General features: G+C 64.3%; 1 protein-coding gene across 5 annotated transcripts in view; it reads right to left on the bottom strand.

The window, feature by feature from the left end:
* LOC111145695 (integrator complex subunit 1) overlaps window positions 1-19,738 on the bottom strand; it is a 28,990-nt gene extending 9,252 nt beyond the window's left edge. For 2 of the 5 annotated variants that reach the window (XM_022500801.1, XM_022500806.1), the window contains exons 1-29: window positions 19,509-19,738; window positions 18,786-19,076; window positions 16,297-16,493; window positions 16,016-16,153; window positions 15,552-15,711; window positions 15,307-15,412; window positions 15,001-15,193; window positions 14,765-14,910; window positions 14,456-14,597; window positions 13,441-13,617; window positions 12,786-12,894; window positions 12,096-12,216; window positions 11,741-11,818; window positions 10,951-11,108; window positions 10,276-10,372; window positions 7,489-7,580; window positions 7,240-7,300; window positions 6,469-6,666; window positions 6,121-6,250; window positions 5,673-5,852; window positions 5,430-5,579; window positions 4,904-5,083; window positions 4,726-4,830; window positions 3,587-3,754; window positions 3,370-3,496; window positions 2,345-2,506; window positions 1,619-1,765; window positions 1,166-1,264; window positions 820-944 (exon numbers count right to left, since the gene is read on the bottom strand). In XM_022500801.1, the coding sequence (XP_022356509.1) occupies window positions 820-944; window positions 1,166-1,264; window positions 1,619-1,765; window positions 2,345-2,506; window positions 3,370-3,496; window positions 3,587-3,754; window positions 4,726-4,830; window positions 4,904-5,083; window positions 5,430-5,579; window positions 5,673-5,852; window positions 6,121-6,250; window positions 6,469-6,666; window positions 7,240-7,300; window positions 7,489-7,580; window positions 10,276-10,372; window positions 10,951-11,108; window positions 11,741-11,818; window positions 12,096-12,216; window positions 12,786-12,894; window positions 13,441-13,617; window positions 14,456-14,597; window positions 14,765-14,910; window positions 15,001-15,193; window positions 15,307-15,412; window positions 15,552-15,711; window positions 16,016-16,153; window positions 16,297-16,493; window positions 18,786-19,076; window positions 19,509-19,566 (4,095 nt within the window). In that variant the 5' untranslated portion in view covers window positions 19,567-19,738. The remainder of the gene's footprint in view (window positions 1-819; window positions 945-1,165; window positions 1,265-1,618; window positions 1,766-2,344; window positions 2,507-3,369; window positions 3,497-3,586; window positions 3,755-4,725; window positions 4,831-4,903; window positions 5,084-5,429; window positions 5,580-5,672; window positions 5,853-6,120; window positions 6,251-6,468; window positions 6,667-7,239; window positions 7,301-7,488; window positions 7,581-10,275; window positions 10,373-10,950; window positions 11,109-11,740; window positions 11,819-12,095; window positions 12,217-12,785; window positions 12,895-13,440; window positions 13,618-14,455; window positions 14,598-14,764; window positions 14,911-15,000; window positions 15,194-15,306; window positions 15,413-15,551; window positions 15,712-16,015; window positions 16,154-16,296; window positions 16,494-18,785; window positions 19,077-19,508) is intronic. The other 3 variants (XM_022500803.1, XM_022500802.1, XM_022500804.1) reach the window with 3 other exon arrangements.
* Window positions 19,739-20,043: the final 305 nt, after the last annotated feature.

Below are 20,043 nucleotides of genomic sequence, written 5' to 3'. Positions count from 1 at the left end.
GGGCCAGACCCTGCCTGGGCACCGCTGGCAGCTCCCCGTCCCTGCCAGAGGCCCCTAGGAGGCGTAGGGAGGGGACCCAGGACTCCTGACGGGCCTGCATGGGGAGCCCCACTAGGGCTGAGACCACAGGCAATCCCACCACCCGGCAAACACTGCCTGTTCCATTCACAGAACCGGGCACCGACCCCAGAGGGTGTGCGGACTGCAGCCGGCCGCTAAGGGGCCCCCCAGGCACAGCCAGGACTCCAGAGAAACCACTGGAGGTAAAGAGTGCATGCGGGCGCGTGAGCAGGAAGACGCACGCTCGGCAGCGACCGTCGGCGTGTGAGCTGGCGAGCTCCCACATGGAGGACCCCGGGTGGCAGGCGGCACATGTGCAGCATGTGGGGCAGAGGCACAGCCACAGAGCAGGGTGACGGCCGGGGCGGGAGCGCTCACACGGCTGTTCTACACACACAGCTCCCAGCAGGCTGAAGGCTGGGCGCCGGCAGCGGCAGCAGGAGCAGCGCAGGAACAACACCCACATGGGCACAGCGCGTCTGCCCCCAGGACGCCGCTTGGGCCGAGCACTTGCGCCGGCCGCGCCTCCAGGCCCCGCCCCCCGAGCGGACACAGCCCAGCGAGGGGACCTTCCCGGCCGCAGTTCTGGATGAGCACGCTAAGGCCTGCGGCAGGTGAGCAGTCAGGCTGTGGTCCCCCCGGCTCCCGCCCAGCGACAGGCTCCCCATGGATGTGGAGTTCTGGGGTAAAGCCCCTACCCATCCCTGGGCCCAGGGCACCCCCTTCTGCAGAGCTTGTCCCAGGTAGCGGCAGCGGTACCTGCAGGAGCATGCTGGCCAGGTCGTCCTCGGGGCCAAGCACCCGCACCTGGGTCACAGCCCGGGTCCGCCCCGGCCCCGAGGGCTGCTCCGGGCTGCTTTTGGGTTTGGGCGCCTCTGCGCTGTCTGCAGAGAAATGGGGAGAGGCTTCAGCTGCTGACACTTCCCGCCCGGCCTCCAGCAGGGGACGTTCCCCCAAGCACCCCAGCCTCCCTCGGGCCTGCTGAGGCCTAAAAGCAGCAGGGCCTTTACACAGGAAGCCAGACACTGGCTGGAGATGAGACTGTGCCCCAGGTCTCCCCATGCTGGCGGGTGCTGAGCTGTGAGGAAGGGGGATGGGACAGTACCTCGCCGTGGAGGAAGGGAGGCTGTGAGCAGAGAGTGGAAGGTCTGGCCTCCGGACGCTCCTCTCTCGTGCTGAACTTCAACCAGGTGAGCCATGTAATCTGCGAGCCAGCAGCCAATAGTTAAACACACGAGCCCCGAAGCAGCAACGGCCTCCCTATACCCCAGAAATCTGTGCTGGAAACACCACCCTGCCACCCAAACACCCCAGCACACAGTGTCGCAAGCTGCGCTATGGGATCTTTTAGCCAAGGACCTGGTCGCACAGAGCCCGCCCCTGTGGCTCCTATCTCCTCAAAGCCCAGAGCACACACGGACGCCGGGAGCGCAGGGCAGCCCAGCCTCTCCTAGTGTGCCCGCCCCCCGTGCCTCCCACCCCAGACCGCCCATCGCTCATGCTGGGCCCGAGCCGCTCAGTCGGGGTCTGCAGCACGCGCGAGGCCCCCGGCTCTCACTCTTGTCCATGATGTTCTGCTCCAGGGTCTGGGGGTCGTGGGCCACCGCCTGGTCCAGGTGCCGCAGCAGTTTGCTCATGCTGGACACGGGGATGCCGAAGGACTGCACGAACAGCAGGAGCTGCTGTGGCTCCAGGTCCTGCAGGGCTGAGAGGGGTGCTGGCTCGTGGAGCCCCCGCCCGGCACCCGGCCCCTCCCCGCCCAGCTCACAGTGGGCTCCCCTACCCTGGTCCTTGCGGCTCCTTCCCTCTGGCCCCTGAGCTCCCCTGGAGTCGTCGCTGGCTCCCCTACAGTGCCCTCCCCACACTTCCCACACTCAGCCCACCGCGCACCAAACTGCCTCCCAGGCTGCCCCCACCTGCCCAGGAGCTACCCGACTGGATGCCCACTGGCCGCTGTGGAACCAGTGCTGCTCCTCAGGGGGGACACCCCGTAGCCACTCATCCTCCAGCAGCAGCGCAGAAGACCCTTCCCTCTCCCCTCGAACCCTGTCCTGTGGCACCATGTGCCCCTCCCTGCCTGCCTGTGAGGAGCCGGCGGGCAGGGGCCAGGCAATGTGGCGCTTGCCCCGAAGCCCAGGGTGGCCCCGGGCACAGCGGGAACCCCAGACGCGCCTGCGGGATGACAGACGCCTGGTGCCAACAAAGCTGCGGAGCTGTCCTCTCGCACGTGCGGTGGTGGGAGCACCCAGCCCGGCGGGCGGCGCGAGGCCGGGCAGCCCCATACCGGCGTCCACCAGGCGGGGGACCTCTGAGCGAATCATGCGCAGCTTCAGCCAGTCGGGCAGCAGCAGTGCCTCCTCTGACGTGTCCACCAGGAAGGCCGTGGGCAGAGGCTGCTTCTCCGGGAACCAGATGTCCAGCAGGGCCTGGAACTCACCGTCACCAGCTTTGAGAGAGACGATGGGGTGAGCAGCAGGACAGCTCAGCCTCCGCAGCAAAGGCGTGCCGGGCCCTGAGGGACCGGAAGCGAGGCTGGGAGAGCCTCCTCTCCCTGCTGTGTCTGGGGGAACAGAGGCTTCACGGCATGGGAGAGCCAATGTGAGCTGCACCTGCTCCTGCTCTAACCCACGACTCCCGCTGAGGGCACGCAGGGACTCAGAAGCTGGCCAGTCTACCTTGGGGGGGCTGTAACATGGGCAGGCACCGTCCCGGGCTCCTGGGCCTGGCTGAACCAGCTCCCTTCCCACTCCCAAGCTCCAAAGACTCCCCAGGGCTGACAGGAGGCCAGTCCCCCTGCTAGTCGCCCAGGGCTTGTGAACTCCTGTCCTTCTGAGGGGACACATCCTCTTCACCGGCCCCCAAGGGACCCCCCTCCCAGCAGAGCCAGTGCCCCGCCCTCCCCTCCTGGACACGAGCATGCGGCAGACTGGTCCACGGCAGCCAGCAAGGAAGGGACAGAGAGAAGGCTGCCAGGCCAGCAAGGGTGCAGCCACCTGGACGGACACAGGCCACGGCCAGCGAGGGGCAGGCCTGTGCAGAAGAGCTGGACCCCCCAGCTCTGGAGCTCAATGCACTCAGCAAACACAGCAAGGCATTGCCTCCCACGACCACTCTGCTATGGGCCAGGGTGACGAGGCCGGAGATCACAGGCTTGTTAACCTGCGGACCCTGGTGCCACCCAACAGGGACCTGCCCGAAACCGTGGTGGGTGCAGGCGCTCTTCCCGCTCCGCAGGGTGGGGCTGGCACTCACGTGCCTCATGGAGGAGAAAGCCCGTTGGCACAGACCCCGGGCCTGGCCCTCACGCACCCGCTGGCCACTCACCACGGGGTGGCCCCAACGTCAGGAGAATGACCATGGCGTGGACCACCAGAATGTGCATGGTGGCCGTCTCCCCGCTGGTCCAGCGAAGGAAGACCTGGTCCTGGGACTCGGACTGCAGGAGAAGGGGGAGGGTGGCTGGGCTGCGTCACGGCACCACTGGACAGGGGAGGGGCCCGACCCGGGGAGCAGCCGCCAGCCTTACCCAGCTGTACACCTCCTCCCCCTCCTTGCTCTTGCGCATGCGCCGCACGTAGCGGGAGAAGATGGAGAGCAGGGCGACGAGCACGGCGTCCGACTCCGCGCTGCAGGAGCGCTTAGAGAACAGGTGGGACATGATGGTGGAGCGCTCCACGACCAGCCGGGCCACGTCCTGGGGGCAGCAGCACGGCCGTCAGAGGGCCTCCCCCGCCGGCCCTCATCTCCACACCAGGCCCACAGGCAGCGGCGGCCTGCCATGGCCAGGGGCACCAAGATCCAGCAGCACGCAGTGGGCGGGCTGTCGGCGGAGGGAGGGGCTCTCGTGGACACACTCTGAGTCAGACCACCAGGCGGCTGGGCGTGGCGGGGTGAGAAGTGACACACATGCCCTGAAGGCAGGGGATGTCCACCTGGCCCCCAAGAGGGACACTGGCGTCCGCCCCCGCCCGAGAGCAACAGTGGCACACCTTTCTCAAGACCCAAAATGAAAAGCCAACAGCCACAAGAGTGTTAATGTGAAACCCGCAGCAACAGTACCGGCACACGGGCCACCAGAGCACTCGGGGCAAGGTGTCAGGGCCTGGGCTGCTGTTCCCACCCAGCCCTCAGCAAGGAACCCACACTTGGAAAGAAGCCCCCCTCCAAGGACCTTTAGCGGACTGCATGCCTTCATCCCACAAAGCCCAGGGTCCTCAGGAGCCGCGTGAGGGCCAGAGCAGGCGGATGGGACAGCAAGGTCCCAAGAAAGCTGACCAGGGCAGTGGGCGAGGAGGAAACGGCCAAGCCCTGGGCCCCACTGCCCACAATGGAGGAGCTGTCCCACGGAGAGCTGCCACAACACCCCGGGTTTGGCCCGGCTCCCTGTCCTGCCTGCCCCAAGCCAGTGTGCCTGGGTGGGGGGTGCACAACCCACCTCAGAGCCCAGGCACCATCGCCCCAGAGGCAAAGGTAGTGTCGAAGCCAGCCAGTGACCCCGACGGCTATGCTGGCACCAAGCATGCCAGGACCCTCACACCCCTGATGCTGAGTCTGGGCAGAAAGTCAAGGGGAAGTGAGTGGGGCACATGTAGGCCCGGCCCCCCACCCCAGGGGCTGCCCTACCACTCTCTCCACAAGGGCCCGGGGCTGCCCACACCCCCTCACCAGCGCCAGGTCACTGTGCTGGCCCTGCTCCTCCACAGGCGTGTGCTGGGACAGGTAGACCAGGTAGGCGCTGATAGTCTGCGGGTCGGTCTCCATGTGGATGGCCTGCGGACGGAGGGCCATGTGAGCTCCGGCTGCAGGCTGTGCCCCCCCCACCCCATCCTGGCACCTCCCCCACCTGTTGCAGCGCCAGGGCGGTGGTGGGTCTGACGCTGTCGAACAGAGGCAGCCGGGGAAGGTCCCGCAGAAGCCACTGGTAGCCGCGCAGCGCCTCCGGATCCCCGGGGTCGTCCTCCATTGGGGGCTCCTTCTCCTCGCCATCCCGCACACTGCCCTCCGACAGCACCAAGGACAGGCCCTGCAGGCAGACGTTCCCATGTCACGTCTCGGCCCCAACCCGCATGTGGGTCTCAGGGGACGGACACGTTCTCTCAAAGCCCTGGGAAGACGGGGGCCACCCAACTAATGAGGACACCGCGTCTGGTCACAAACACTTGAGCCGAGGTGACAAGAGCAGTGCGAGCCGGTTTCCTTGGACAGTCGCCCAGCCCCTCAGGAGAGAGGGCAAGGATGGTTATGAGGGTCCAACTCCCCCCCGACGGCACCCCATCCCCCCTCCAGTGTGCGGAACCCGCTGGACAGAGCCCAGGAGCATACAGGCTTGCCCATGCCATGGAGCAAAGGGGCAGGGGGCCAAACCTCACCTTCATGGCCAGCACCCTGGAGGCCACCTGGGAGGAACCGAGGCGCCGCAGAAAGTAGTCCAGCACCTCACATGTGGTCTGCTCGTCAGCCTTGGGGCCCAGCAGCAGGTCCTGCAGGCGCCCCAGCAGCTGCCGCTGCTTCTGCTGCCTCTGCAGAGGCGAAGGAGACCCCCGGTGGGCCTGCGGGGCCACAGGCAAGAGCTGGCGCCCAGGGGGGCCTGGAGGCAAGGGGAGGGCACCGACCTGCCGCTTCTTGGCCTTTTGCTCTCTGCTCTCGCCCTCCTCCTCCTCCTCCCCAGAGGTGGCGTCGTCGGCCGCGTCGTGCAGCAGGAACTCACACAGGCACTGCACGGGCAGTACGTCCAGGGAGCCCTCGCTTGACTGTACCAGGTCAGCCAGCCACGGCATGGACTGCGAGGACGCCTGGGAGGCGACACACACGTTCAGCCCGCCCGGCACGAACGAGCCTGATGCTTCCCCCACTGTGGCCCATCTGCCTGCCTCCCCGCGTGCCCCGGCCACAGGGCACGGACTCCACTTGTATGCGGGCAGCTGCCTACAGCCATGGAGCCCGTCCTCTGTGGCCCGGAGTCCCGGGCTGCCCTCTCGGGCTATAGTCTTGCTTAATGCCAAAGCCTGGGACGCCTCTGCCAGGCCCCAGCCCCGCACCCCAGAGCCGCCTGGAACTCGCCTGCCTCTGGATGATGTTGAGGAGGAAATCCGGGTTTCGGCTCCGACACAGCAGGTGCCCGAGACGCAGGGACTGGTTGAGGCCTTTCACTTGGTCCAGGATGTGGGGCGGAGGCCTCCGAGGGGGTCCTCTGAAGGTCCCAGAGAACACAAGTATTAGGAAGCCACGTGTGCACAGAGTCCCCAGAGCAACAACTACATGTGAGGGCAGGGGGATGGCCTATGTCCCACCTAAGGCCGCCCCCCAGAGGCCCAGCAGTCCCTCCGTCCGCTCCTCCAGCTGTGCCCCCCCCCCACAGCCCCGCCACCGCCCGATCCAGCTTGGCCCCATGGCGTGGGCTCCACGTACTGAGGGTCCAGGCTGGTGAGCTGCGACAGCAGAAGGCTGCTGCTCTCAGTGATGGTCTGCTTGGTGGAAGCCGCCGCCAGATGGCCCTCGAATGCCAGGATCTCCTGCTTTTCCCGCTGGGAGGTCTGCAGCTCCCGATTAATCATCTCCGTCCGGGTCTCCTCATCCGTCAGGGTGCACGGAGGGTATGAGTAGTTGCTGGGGACCGAACAGAAGGAATGCGCTTCTGTGCCCGTCTGAGGCGTGTGGCCACCAGACAGCAGCCCACGGGATCAAGGATGGCACAACCGATACCCTGCGGATAGCCTCGGCTGCCAAGTGCTCCAGAGAGGCTGGCTGGACCGTCAGCAGTGCTGCTGGGTCGGGGCCCTGGGAGGGAGCCCCGTGCCCGGCAAGCCGCTCGCCCTCTGCAAGGCAGCCCATGAGGCACCCCCAGAATCGAGCCCGGTAGGCGTCAGGATCCTGGATGCCCGCTCAGTCCTCCCCAGACCACAACCCCCTTCCACACAGCATCTGCAGGCTGACCAGCTGCTCCCAGAGGCACACACAGCTCCGCCGAGCAACCCAGCTGTCACGGGTTCTGAGATGGAACCCACCGCCTGTGACAGCCACTCAGGACCGTATCACATGCACCCGGCCACCAGCTCGGCTCGGCAGGAACACAGCGGACAGCAGGGCGCAGTTGTCCAGCCCAGGCGTCGAGCACCCATGCCCACCGTGTAGCTCGGCGGCTGTGGACCCCAGGCACCCAGTCCTCCCAGGTGGACTCACTTGGTCATCACCATCTCCATGAGCATCTTCAGCGTGGGGTACTCCTCCCAGGCAGCCAGGCCTAGGGAGCAACGAGAGAGCGGCTCGCGGCCAGCACATAGCACTCCTGCCCATCTGGGGTCCCGGCCCACCGCCCAGTTCCCGGGCAGGCTCCACCCCGGATTCCAACAAGCACGAAGTCCCGACAGGACGTTAAGAGCAGCACCCGGGGCGGGGGAGTGACCGCGAGCTGGCCAGAGGGAGGCTCACCGATGTTCTCAGGGTTGAACGCCGCAACCACCAGCAGGAGGGGCCACGCCTTCCAGTAGAGGGTGGAGATGGCCAGGTTCGGTGGCTGGTACCTGAAATGCAAGGACACCCTGGCATGGCTTGGCCTCGACAGTGCGAGGCAGTGATGGGACTCGGTCCTGACCAGGGTGGAACGGCCCAGAGACGATGTGGTGACAGACCAGTGAGGGGACTACTTCAGAGATCAAAATGTCGACACCTGTGACTCCACAACCCCAGGACCTGGTCGTTCAGGAACACCGGCGTCCCAGGAAGGGCACAGTGGCCACCATGACGCTGCCCAGAACCCAGCCCCGGGACTCACCGCCCAGGTCCCTGCGCCGGCTGAGCCCCGGCATGCTGGCTGCTAAGTGCGAGCAAGGGCGGTCACAATGCGAGATCTTAGTGTTCCCTATGGGTCTTATTCTCTCCATTGGAGAGCCAGAAGCAGCCCTCTATCCACCCACACAAACTTTAACACCGCCTCCGTGACTTAAAAATCATGTTTACAACACACTTCTGATTAAAGTGCAGCTCTTTCGGGTGATAGAACATTCTAGAGAGTGAAGCAGAATGCCACTGCTGCTGGGTACAAAGAAGATCCAAAAAGCCAACTTGGAGAGATAAGTGAAGGGCTGCCACGTGAGAGCAAGCAGGTCGGGAAGCAGAGCACGCACCAGCAGCCTGAAAAGGCAACAAAGAAATGAATGCCAGGCATGACAAAACGCATCGGGAAGAAAAAAAATCCTCAGGTACAAACAACGGAAGACGCGCGAGACTAACCCATTAGAAGCGGCAGGCCGATGCTGACAGGAGGAAGAGATCTAAACGAACGGAGACCAGAGCTTTGTCACCGTGAACCTGGCCACACCCCCCAAACCCATCTGTACCCACAGTGATACCGTCAAAACCCCGCTGCGCTTTTTTCTAGAAATTAACAAGCCGACCTGAAAATTCATGGGGAAACACAAGGACCCAAAGAGCCAAAACAGCCTTGCAAAACAAAACTGGAGGACTCCCACCTCCCAATTTCGGAACTCAGCCTCGCCCACAGGTGTGAAGAGAGTGGCACGGACGCGGCACAGACACGCGCTCCAACAGAACAGAACCAAGAGCCCAGAAGAAAACACATGTCATTGTTACCTGATGGCCGACCAGGGTGACAAAACCTTCAGCGGGACGGGGAAAGGAGAACAGCCTTCAGCGCATGGTGTCGGCACCACAGGCTGTCCACGGAGGGAGAATGAAGTCAGACCTGATGAGCTAAAACTCTCGAGGTCTTGGGCGGACATGCAAGAGAGCTCCGTGAGCCTGGGTGGGCCACGACAGCCACGCAGCAGTACAGCAGCACACGGGGCCACGTCGTCAGTGGGTTCCCGCACGGAGCAGAGTGGGGGCGCCTGGACAAGCCACGCGAGCGTGGCCAGCAAACAGTGCTGGGGCAACGCCTCGTCTGCCGTGGCAGAGCGAACCTGGACCTGGCCTTTCGGTCCACATAATTAACTCGGGGGATCAGAGGCCTAAATTCCAGAGCTAAAGCCATAAAACACAGATGCAAATTTTCACGATCCCACACAAGGCAACAGTTCCTTAGAAATGACACAGGAGGACAAGAAATGGGAGAGAACCAGCAGGATGGGACTTTCCCACAACTAAAGCATTTGTCTCTCAGAGGCTCAAAGGGCACGATCAGGAGCTCGGAAGACAACCCACAGGACGGGAAGACGCATGCAGATTACAGACCTGTTTGCAGTCTACATGCAAAATAGAGAGCTCCCAGCAACAAAAATCCAAACCCCTCAACTTAAAAATGGACAAAGGACCCAGAAAGACATCTCTCCAGACAAGATGGACACATGGCCGAACAGCACACGAAGGGAAGTTCAGCACCGTCAGTGCTCAGAGACGTGCCCGTGGGAGCCACAGCAGGACACCTCCGCACACCCGCTGGGACAGTGAGCGCAGGAGACACAGGCGCTGGTGGGGTGAGGACACAGCGGGACTGGAGCCCCGGGCGCTGCTGCGGAGAAGTTGGCAGCACCTCAGTTAACCACATGACCCCTGCCCCCCCAGGAGGAGCCCTGGAAACACAGGTCTGCACGGGATGGCAGAACGTCCTCGGCAGTGTTCTCGGGGCACCGGGAGCTTAAACAGAGCGTGGTATCCGCACGGAGCAATGCTACGCGGCCAGGAGAAGAAAGGGAGTGCGGCCGTCTTACACCCTGGCTGAACCCCAGTGAGCCCAGCGAGGGGGGCCAGACGCAGGCCATGGGTCACCGGCTTCTGTCACTGTGAGGTGTCCAACAACGTCCCAGCCACAGGGACAGAGTGCAGGTCAGAGGCCGCCCAGGGCTGTGTGCAGCAGAGCAGGGACGGCTCCCAGTGCGGGCTTCTTGAGGGGAACAAACACGCTCTAAACCAGGACTGTGGCGGCGGCACCACAGCCCCGTGTATTTGCTAGAACCAGCGCACCAGCGATTCTGAGTGGGTGAGGCCTATGCGGACCTCAGCTCGATAAAGCGGATGGGGGACTCCACATGAACCCCTGCTGTGCGCCTGGGAACGTGTGCGCGCGCGCGTGCCCGTAAACAGGAGAGAGATACAGCTGGGCCGCGAGTCCCTGAGATGCGGGTGCGGGCAGGACAGCAGGCCTGGGGCCCCCGCAAGCTGTCCGGCCCCACGTCCAGCCTTGCGGGCCTTGCAGGGCATCTGTGCCCGGCATGCCCAACATGGGAGGAGGGGTGGGGAGGAAGGGAAAGAGCGCCTTACCCGGGGGGGAGCTGGATGTTCTCAGGGTGGTGGTAAGTGCACAGGTTCAGGACCGCGTCGATCAGCTGGATCCTCTCCACCTTCAGCACTTCCACGTCTGAAACCGAGAGCCACGTGCAGCTGCCAGAAGCCCGCTCACACGCACCGGGGGGGCCCGGGGCACAGGGCTCGGGCCGTGGGAGGACAGCAGGCAGATGGGGCCTCGCTCTCCAGCAGCCGAGGCATGGGCAGGGACAGGGATGGACACGGGCGGCCCAAGCAGGTGGGCCAAGGGCGCAGACACGGGCCCCGCGGCAGCCGGAGGAGGCAAGTGGCTCTCGCGGCACGGGTGCCATCCCCAGGACTGCTGGTGCGGCCCTTTCCGGGGGCAGACGCTGCACCTGCCGCCGTGCATCCCACAGACAGCAAGCACAGACCCAGACACAGCGCCCTGAGTCATTGCCAGATGAATGCCCGCTGCCCCATCCCCGATTCCAGGGACCAATCAGGTCCAGCGGGCACGGGGCTGTGGGACGGAGCAGACGCCCAGCTAGACACCAGGACGCGGGCCCACCCCAGCAGCCCGGGAGCACGTACACAGGTGCCCAAGGGGCATCTGCAGGGATGTGAGCAGCAGAGGCCCACTGGGGGAGGCCGTCACTGAGGGGGTGCCAGACCATGAGAAGGGACCCTCACCATCTGCCTGCACGGCTGCAGCTCGCTTCACGAGGTGGTCGGCAAGCTCCATGGCGTCTGCGGGACCCAGTGGGAGCTCCCGGGACAGCCCGATGACCAGGATGCGCATCAGTGTGTCCTCCAGGATGGGCACCTCCGAGCAGAGGCGGAGGAAGAAGCTGTGGGCAGAGCAGGTAGGGCTGGCTCAGGAGGGGGCTGCACATGCCCCCCACCCCATGCAGGAGAGGCCCCGGCTCTGAGTTTCTACAGGGCAGGGAGGGGGACACCATCCCGCTCCTGTGCTCACTCGCTCCTGAGGCCTCCATGGACAAGGCCTGGCCACGCCGGGGAAGAAAGCGAGAAGGTGCCCGACCCCCAGGGGCACAGATAAACCAGCCACCACCCACAGCCGCCCACAGCACAGCACAAGGAGGGGCAAGAAGCACGGGGGTGGGAGGCACGCAAGCTGGACCGGGCAGCAGGGACCCAAAAGTAAAGATGGCCGGGAGCCACTCAAGAATGCTCGGGAGATGGGGCCACAACACCGACCCGGGGAGGAAGGGCACGTGTACGTGGCTGCTTGGGAGGCCCAGAGGGAGCAGTGAGTTTGAGGGTCCCGCGGACATGGGCCAGCTGGAGCCCTGGGAGTGGACGGCACTGCAGAGGCACGGCAGGTGCAGCACACGGGGACGGGGAAGGGGACAGGGATGGTGATCCGGGAGAACAGACAGAGGGAGCCCTGGCGTCCACAGTGCTCATGGGAGCAGAGCACCCCACACACTGCCCCTGTGCATGCAAGGGGCACGCTCACTTGCGGTCGCTCTCCGGGGGCCAGTTGTCCCACTTGTAGTAGGTCTCCGGCTGCTCCGTGAAGAGCACCTTGTGCAGGCTGGGGGTAGAGAGGGGCTGTCGGTGCAGGTGCCCGGGGCGCTCCCCAGCCCACTGGGCTCCGCAGGGTGGAAACTGCACGCTCTAGGCAGGGACTCCGGGGCATCTCTCAGAGCCTAGGCAGACCAGACCCTGCAGCTGAGCCCGTGTCCCCTGCTCGGGGCACATCTCTGGCTGAGAGGCCAGCGCCAGTGCATGGCCACATCCAGCGTGGCAGGCTCCCGTGGGCTGGGCCCAGGGAAGGGGCCACCGTGGAAGCAGAGCGAGCCGGCCCATACCAGTGCACGTAGTCCTTGGGGGCGAGCTTGCTGATGGAGGGGACGACGGTGTGCAGCCACCACACAGCATCCCGCTGGATTGCGGCGATCTGGTTCTGGAAGGAGCGCAGTACCTCGAGGTCTGAAAAGGACGTGCAGGGTCACAGTGTGCCTGCACGGCAGCCTCCCAGGGTCGGGGGGTGAGAAGGGGCAGGGATGGGGTCTCTGAGCATCCATCCTTGCGCCTCCTACAGGCGACAGGAGGGATACAATGACGGACACCAACGCAGCCGGAGGAACACTCAGGGAGCACCGCGTAAGCCTCCTGTGGGCCGGGGAAATTCCAGATAAAGAAAATCCCCAAATTCCCAAGGGTTTCATTCCTCACATTTTTCATGACTTCAAGACACTTGGGCAGCCTCTGCCGCCAGGCTCCCAGCAGGCTTCGTGATGAGACCAAGCAGCAGGACCACCCACCCCATCCTCCTGCTCTCGGAAGTGGGACTGCAAGCCCGAAATGGCCCCCAGTGAGCAGATGACCTGAGCAGACAGCAGGCCCTGGGCCCAGAGAACAGGCAACAGCAACTTCCAGAAGCTCCCTGCGTGTCCGGGATGGTGGGCGGGTCCCCCGGGGGACAGCCTACAGCCTTGGGAATGGCCCCCGGCCCTGCTCTCAAGCTGGGTGGCATCCGGTCTGTCCTGAGTCCTTACTTTTCTTCTCTCCTTTGTCCCAGGCGGTGCCAGCCTCCTTCACCTGCGCCGTGATGCCCAGCATCATGGCCACAGCCAGGACGTCTGTGACGTGTACCACAAATCGCTCCTATAAGCACAGCACCGCACAGCCAGGTTCACATGGGGCAGGGGCCCGCAGCCCAGAGGCCCTGCTCAGGCCCCGCAGCCCACAGGCAGCGGGCGCAGGAGGATGCCCAGGGAGCACTATGCCTGGAGACAACATGCGCAAGGAGGTATGGGGACCAGGAGCAGGTCAGCGAAAGGCTCAGACCACGGAAGAAAGTTCAGCCAACAAAGCCGGGCAAGGCCCACCATTTGGGGCGTGGGGCCATCTGCCAACTCGCCCCTGTGGCTCTCAAGACCCTCTACAACCTGCTCCTGTCCTCCTCCTCTCCCTCCGCACCTCAAAGTCCAATACCTCCCTAGGGCACACCTGCGGCTCCAGCAGCTCCAACTCTGTCCCCAAGTCCGTCCCCACCTCCATGCCTCACCAGGTCACCCACATGCGCACAGTCCTTCCTCAGACCCCACAGAGAATAGAACCTAGGCCACCCTCTGAGACCAGCCGCTGGCCACAAGGGGCGCCACCCATGGATGGCAGAAGAGGCCACGGAGCACGGCGGGGGAGGGGCACCTTGAACTCCATGTCCAGGTACTGGGGCTCCTTGCGCTCCTGCATGAGCCCAAGGCAGAAGGCCTGGAAGTTGACCTCGTGCTTGGTTTGCTTGATGATCTCCCGCAGCAGCGCCCGCGAGGCCCGCAGGTAGTCATCCTTGTTGGTCAGCAGGTCCTGGAACACCATGGCCAGGAACTGGGAGGAGAGAGAACACCCAGGCAGGTCACTCCCCACCGCCACCAGCTCCCCTACCATCACAGGCCTGCCGTCGGGGCCTCCCTTGGCCCTGCGCGAGGCTTCCCACAGCCCCGCCGGGAAGACGGCCCTGTCTCCCTGGAGCACACTGGGCCTGAGCAAGCAGGAACGCTTCCACACCAGCCGCTCCCAGACAGCATGGCACAGTGGAGGACACGGCTTTCACTCTCAGGGCAGCTGGTTCGTGGGGGACCAGGCCTCATTAAACCACTGCCTGGGGGTGAGGCGTGCCAGGCTCCCGGGCTGCGGGGATGAGCGAAGAGGGGATGGCAGAGTGGCGGCGAGAAGCGGCACCCCGCGCAGACGCCGTTTACAGCCCTAGCTCCCTCCAGCAACGACCCTAGGGCTGCTCTCGGCTCTCCCTTCACAAGCACCTGCAGTGCAGGGGACTCTCATACTGGGGACCCGAAGGCCAATGCCAGAGATGCCGGTCCTGTTTGGGAAAGACCAGCCCTCAGAAGGGTGGGACGGGCCTTGGCTTGGAAACAGGGGCCTTTTTGGGGGGCTCAGTGCTGCCTCCTCCCGAACAAGCTGAGCCCGGGCTTCTGAGGAAGATGCCCCATTGCAGGGCTGTACCCGCTCCGGACCCAACCTGAAGTCAGGCTGCTACCTGGGCCCTCTATGCCCTCCTGGGCTTTCTCCCACGCAGCTCGGCCCATACCACCCACCGCATCCCAGCGCCCGGGGCTGCAGCCGCCACCAAGCACTCCTCTCCTCTCCCCACGTCCACAGGGGCTCCCGGCTTGCGGCTGGCCCCCCGTGCTGCGGAGCACCCCACCTTGGGCGCCAGCTCCGAGCTGTGCTGCAGCACAGTGTAGAGGATCTGCATGTTGTTGGGGTTCCGGGCATTGGAGAGCTCGTTGAAGACCACAAACTTGATGGTGGTGCCCAGGTTGTCCTTGTGCGCGCTCAGCAGCTCCCTGGACACAGGGCGAATCAAGGGGCGCTGGTGCAGACTGTGGCCGCCCACCCTGCCACCCTCCTGCCCGCTGGCTCCTGCCTGGCTCCCCTCCCACTCCCCTGCCCGCCCTCCGGCTCCCCACCTCTGGCCCTGCCGCCCTCCCACCGGCTCCCGTCCAGGCCACACCTGACACACAGCATGTAATGGTTCAGGAGGACCTTGGGCTTGAGGCGGATCTTGATCAGGTGCGAGATGACGTCCATGTCCTCCACACCGTGCGTGTTGCAGTTCATGCACACGGACATCAGCAGGTCCTGGGCAGGCCTGGTCAGCTACAGGGGGCGGGGCAGCGCCCCATCAGCCTCGCGCACAGCCCAGCCCCCACAGCACCCCGGAGGAGGAGGCCCCGCCCCCGCCCTCACCTTGGGGTTCTGCAGCCACATCTCCAGCCTCTGCACGGCCATCAGCCGCACCTCCTTGTAGCCGCAGGTGGAGGTGAGCAGCCGCAAGAGGTTCCGCGACACATTGTCAATGGGCTGCCGCCGGTTCAGCTGGTCACGGAGCATGTCCAGGACGTACTCCTCCACGCTCTCTGCCAGGTCCTCGTACCTAGGCCAGAGGGGCGGGGGGACGAAAGAAGGAGAGCTGGCTCCCCTCACAGGCCCACCCCTCCAGCCTCCCAGCCACACGCAGGGCCCCACGGACGGGAGGCCGCTCGGCACGCCTACCTGGGCATGAGCTGGCCCTCCTGCTCGGGACTGAGCTTTTCCTCAGCGATCAGGAGCTCTGTCTGGCTGTCCTCCTCCTCCGTGAGGGAAGGGTGAGGGCTGCTCCCTGTGGACCCAGGCACTTGTGGACACATCCCCCAGCCACCCTGTGAGCACCCATCCCCGCCAACAGCGGGCTCCGTGGAGGGCGGCGACCTAACCCCCACCCCGGATGCTCCCTAGCTCGGCCACCCGGCGTGTCTTACCAGCACTGAGATCCCCGCCACTGCGTGCCACCTCCCCCTGCAGAAGCATGCTCTTGGGGGGCATCTTGGTGTTAAACGCCGTCTGGATGTTGTCCACAAAGGTCTTGCAGTGCGGGCTGTCCACCCAGATCCGCTCACCCAGGGAGTCTTCGATGTACACCTGCATGGGACAGACATCCACACTCCTGGCCCCTGCTGGGCAGTTCTCTTCTGCCCGCGCTCTGTGGCTCCCAAGACAGGTGCTTCCCCAAGCATCTCCAGTTGCCTGGGGTGGGAGGGGGCTCCCAGAACGACCTCCCCAGAGACCAGCACAGGAGACAGACGCCCCGGGCTGCCAGATACGCAGCCTCCCGAGAGGACACACTCAGGTTGGCCTCTTTTTCCTCCTGGGGTCCTGTGCTCTGCCCCCACCACCCCAAGCAGGGTGGAGGTCCCAGGGAGCTGCCCAGGAGAGGCGAACCCACCTTGACGAAGATCTCAGGCCAGTTCTCATCCTCTTCGTATGCAGCCATGAGCAGGTTACAGGCCAACACGGACACTAGACTGTTCCCCTTGGCCTTGAAGTTGATGGAGGCGTCCCGCCGCAGAAGGCTGCACAGAGCCTATGAGAGATAGCATGTCATCAGGGAAGCAGTGCCCTGCACACAGGGCAGAGCTGACAAGCTTCTGGAGAAGCAGATTGGGGTGGGAGGGGACGGGACACGAGGCCAGAGTGAAGGCCTGTCTCACTCAGCCTGGCCCTCACCTCAATGACCCCCTCTGTGGCGAAGATGTTGGGCTTGATCTTGGCCAGATACATGAGGCTCAGGTACAGTGCGCCATCGGGCTTGGCCCGCGTGGCCTTCAGCTGCTTCACAGCCCCACACAGCACGCCCTCAATCCGGCCGTCATTGCCCTCCAGCTCGGCGGCCTCGATCTCGTCCAGCAGCACGGACGGCGGCACTGGCAGGTACAAGAAGGGCATCATTAGAGCGGGCAGCCAGGAGCAGAACCCGCCTTCAGGGTCCCTCCCAAAGCCAGGGGGCAACAGGGTAAACCCACAGAAGCCCAGTGAGTGAGGGTCTCAGGACTGTGCCACGGGTCCCCCACCTCCAAGGACAACAGCTGGGGAGGGAGCAGGGAGCATGCTGCCCGCCTCACAGGGCCCGACTCAGCCAACGACGGGCCACCATAGGAACAGGGCCCTCCAGACTCCGAGCACCGGCCCAGCCACCTCCAGACCTTTCCCTATGTCCCTCATGGTTACTCTGGGTTTAACTGCTCCTGCACTACGTTTTTCTACAAATAGGTCAACTTTTTCTGAGTTTTCAAATTAACCAGCCCAATGCCATTCATTGCCTTTCCTCTTAACAGCGGCCACTTCTCTGCTAGTCTCCCCGCCTGGCGCTGCTGGCCCTCTCAACTCTGATCTGCCCCGCAGGGTTTTGCTTCAATGGTCTCTGCTCCTTGGGTTTTGACCTTCTCTCCCATGTTCACTTCCACCATTTCTTCATGCCTCCTTGCCCCCTCCTTTGCCGTTGTGCGTCCGCGGCACGCGGAGCTCACTGACCTCCCTGTGCGGTCAGCCCCTGGAGCACGCCGCAGGTCCACCGCGCCCCTTCCCGGAGTGACAGCCCGTGTCGCTCCAACGCAGAGACTGCAATCCCCACCGTAGCGTCTTCTCTGACCCAAGAGAGTGTTCTGGTGGTTTTTAAAGATGCAAACATGTAGAGGGAAGTGCTGCCGTTGGTATGAGTAAACCGTTCGAGGGCAGAGGACTCAGTGATACCCACTGGACGCTTTCCAGGTGCCTGGGACACGAGGCAAGCAGGCCGCGCAGACGCACTGGATGCCGTGAAGGCGTCGACCTTCCACGTGCCCGGGGCTATGCACGGCTGTGCTGTGTTCCGCCTTCTGTTTGCTTAACACGTTTGTAAAGTGCTTCACCGCTCAGCGCACATTTTCCGTAACTGCGTTCCATTTCATCTCCAGAAGCACCTCGTACAGGAGATGCCAGCTGGGGCCTCAGCCCTCGGTGCCAGGAGTGGGTGCCATGGGGCTGGCGGGGCGGCGGCCCGGGGAGGGTTGGGCTGGATGAGAGGTCTGATTCACCCCTGAAGCCCAGCAAGCCCCAGCCGTGTCCTCCTGCTCCTCCTGCCCCGGGGCTCCCCGCTGCTGACTTCATCTTCCCTGCCTGCCAGATTCGGTTCTTGCCCCCGAGAGCTGCCCAGACCTCACCTCTTCCCCGGGCACGGTTCCATTCTCCAGGACACATGCCTCGCTCAGCGGCTTATTTTCTAATGTCCTCAAGCACCTGTCAAAACCCTGTCCAGATTTCAAGGCTCAACGTCACCGATCCCTCATGGGTCTTCCCTGTGCCAAAGCTGTCGTGTGAATCCCTCTGTGCTCAAAACCTGGGGCTAGCTTGATATTTCACGGATCTGATCTATAGGGTACTGTGGAGCAGCCAGAAATAATCAATGGGAAGATGACACAGAAAAGCAGGCCCAACCTGATGTGCACATAGATTAAAAGCTCTTCTATAAATAACAGAATTATAAGTGATTTTTTAAAAACTCTCCCTGGACGTCACTGATGTCGTAGCACCACCTCCTGAAGTGAAGAAACGGAGACAGACGAGCCCTCACTGTCCGTGGAGATCACCGAAGTCCAAACGCCCACGCAGCAGGCAGAGAGGGGAACGCGTGAAAACACAGAGCCCACAAAACAAGGCTCTGGTCTCCGTTTCTGCTGATGTCCAATGCGCAGACCAGACACAGAGGATGCACACGGCGAGCACATCAGAGGAATCACCAGGCAAAGAAAGGATTCCGCTCCCCGAAGAACAGCCGCTGTCAGCGCAGCAGGGGCACCCCCTCATGACGTGGGAACAGCTGAAGAGTCACCAACCATCCGTCTCCCAGCTGACAGAACACCGGCACAGGCTGCTGAGCTCACTCGCCAGCACGAGCTCCCGCAGCACAGTGGGGCCTGAGACCTGCCTGTGCCACGCTGCCCTGGGTCCCATTAACACTTCCCATCTCCATCCCAGTTTGGAAGCACATGGCAGTAAAGGCACCTGTGTGAGGAGTGCTTTGCAGAACAGACTCCCTGATGACTCCTCTCCCCACTTCTCCAGAGAACCTGTGTTCCACTCTGGTGCTAAGCCGGGAAGCCGCCTTCAGCGAATCCCCGGGAGGCGGCCGAAGGGTGGGATGTGCTTTCTGGGAAGGGAAGCCCAGAAACCAACTTTACCTTCAATTGGGACCACAGATGGCTCTTTAATGGATGGAGAGATGGCGCGCTTTTCCGCCACTGCAGCCTCAGCCAGGCGCCCCAGGGCACTCAGGGGGGGTGTGGACGAGAGTTTGGGGCGCTTGGTGAGGCCGGTCAGGGCTGAGGCGCCCGCCAAAGCGGCTGCAGCATCCCGCTTGCGCTCAGAAGGCAGGCCAGAAGGGGCAGGCTTCAGCAGGGTGGACGCTGTTTTGGATTCATTGGCCTGACCCTTTGAGCCCAGAGCAATGAAGTCTCCTGGTGGAGGGTGCCCTGCAGAGAAGAGGGGTGAGCAAACACGCACTTTAGGTGGTGGCGGTGGAAAGGGTGCTGGAGATGGACCGAAACCTCCCACGGTCTCCAAGGGGATTAAACAAGGGTCAGGGCAGGCAAGGGACAAGTGGCCAGCAAGCCCAGGGCGCAGCCGTGTCTGGAGCACTCAGGGACAACAGGGGCTGACAGTCACGCCGTGCTCACCACAGAGCAGGCCTGGGCAGGACCGTCAGCCAGGCCGCGACCTCCGCGTTGCAGAGGAAAACAAGGAACAGACCGAGCTCGCGGTGGCAGAGGCCGATCTGACGCCAAGCAAGCCTCCCGCCCTGGGCTCCCAGCGCCGGCCCGCCCTCGGCTCCCCCGCCCGGGATGTGGTGCGCACAGGGAGCCCGCCACCCGGAGCCCCGCCGCTGCCGCAGCCCAAGCCCACACCTGACGGCTTGGCCGCCGCGCTGGGCCTGCGCACCGTCGCGGGCTTGGCGCGGTTCATCCCGTCCCCCGCCCCGCGCTGGCCGCCGAGGTGTCAACCGCGGAGAAAGCCGGCGCCGGGTCCGCCGTCCCCGCTCATTCATTCATTCGCCCCGGGGCCGTCGGGCCTGCAGCCTGCGGGCTCACGGGCAGAGACCGCCGCGCGGGGCGACTCCGGGAGGCCGCGGATGCTCGCCTCCGATCGGCTGGGCGGGGAGCGGCGTCGCCGGCAGCAGCGGCCCACGAATCACCGTCGCCAGCACCGGCCCGGCGCAGCCTTTACGACCGCCCCGGAACCGGAAGCGCCGCCGCCACCGCCCTCGGCAGCCCACTTCCGGAGCTACCGGAAGCAAACCCCGCCGCAGGGGCCCGCGGGCGGCGACGGCCAGGGACCGCTGCGTGCTGCCTGCGGCGCTCTCTGGCGGCGGGAGGCCGGCCGGGCGCCGAGCCGTCTAGCACCTGCTGATGCAGGTGAGGGTGACGTCACTGAGCCATGCTC

Source organism: Enhydra lutris, unplaced genomic scaffold (genome assembly GCF_002288905.1).
Source record: "Enhydra lutris kenyoni isolate GAN:26980312 unplaced genomic scaffold, ASM228890v2 scaffoldscaffold13, whole genome shotgun sequence".
NCBI classification, from domain to species: Eukaryota; Metazoa; Chordata; class Mammalia; order Carnivora; family Mustelidae; genus Enhydra; species Enhydra lutris.
Note: the sequence above shows the minus strand (reverse complement) of the source record. Positions and strands in the feature narration are given on the sequence as shown.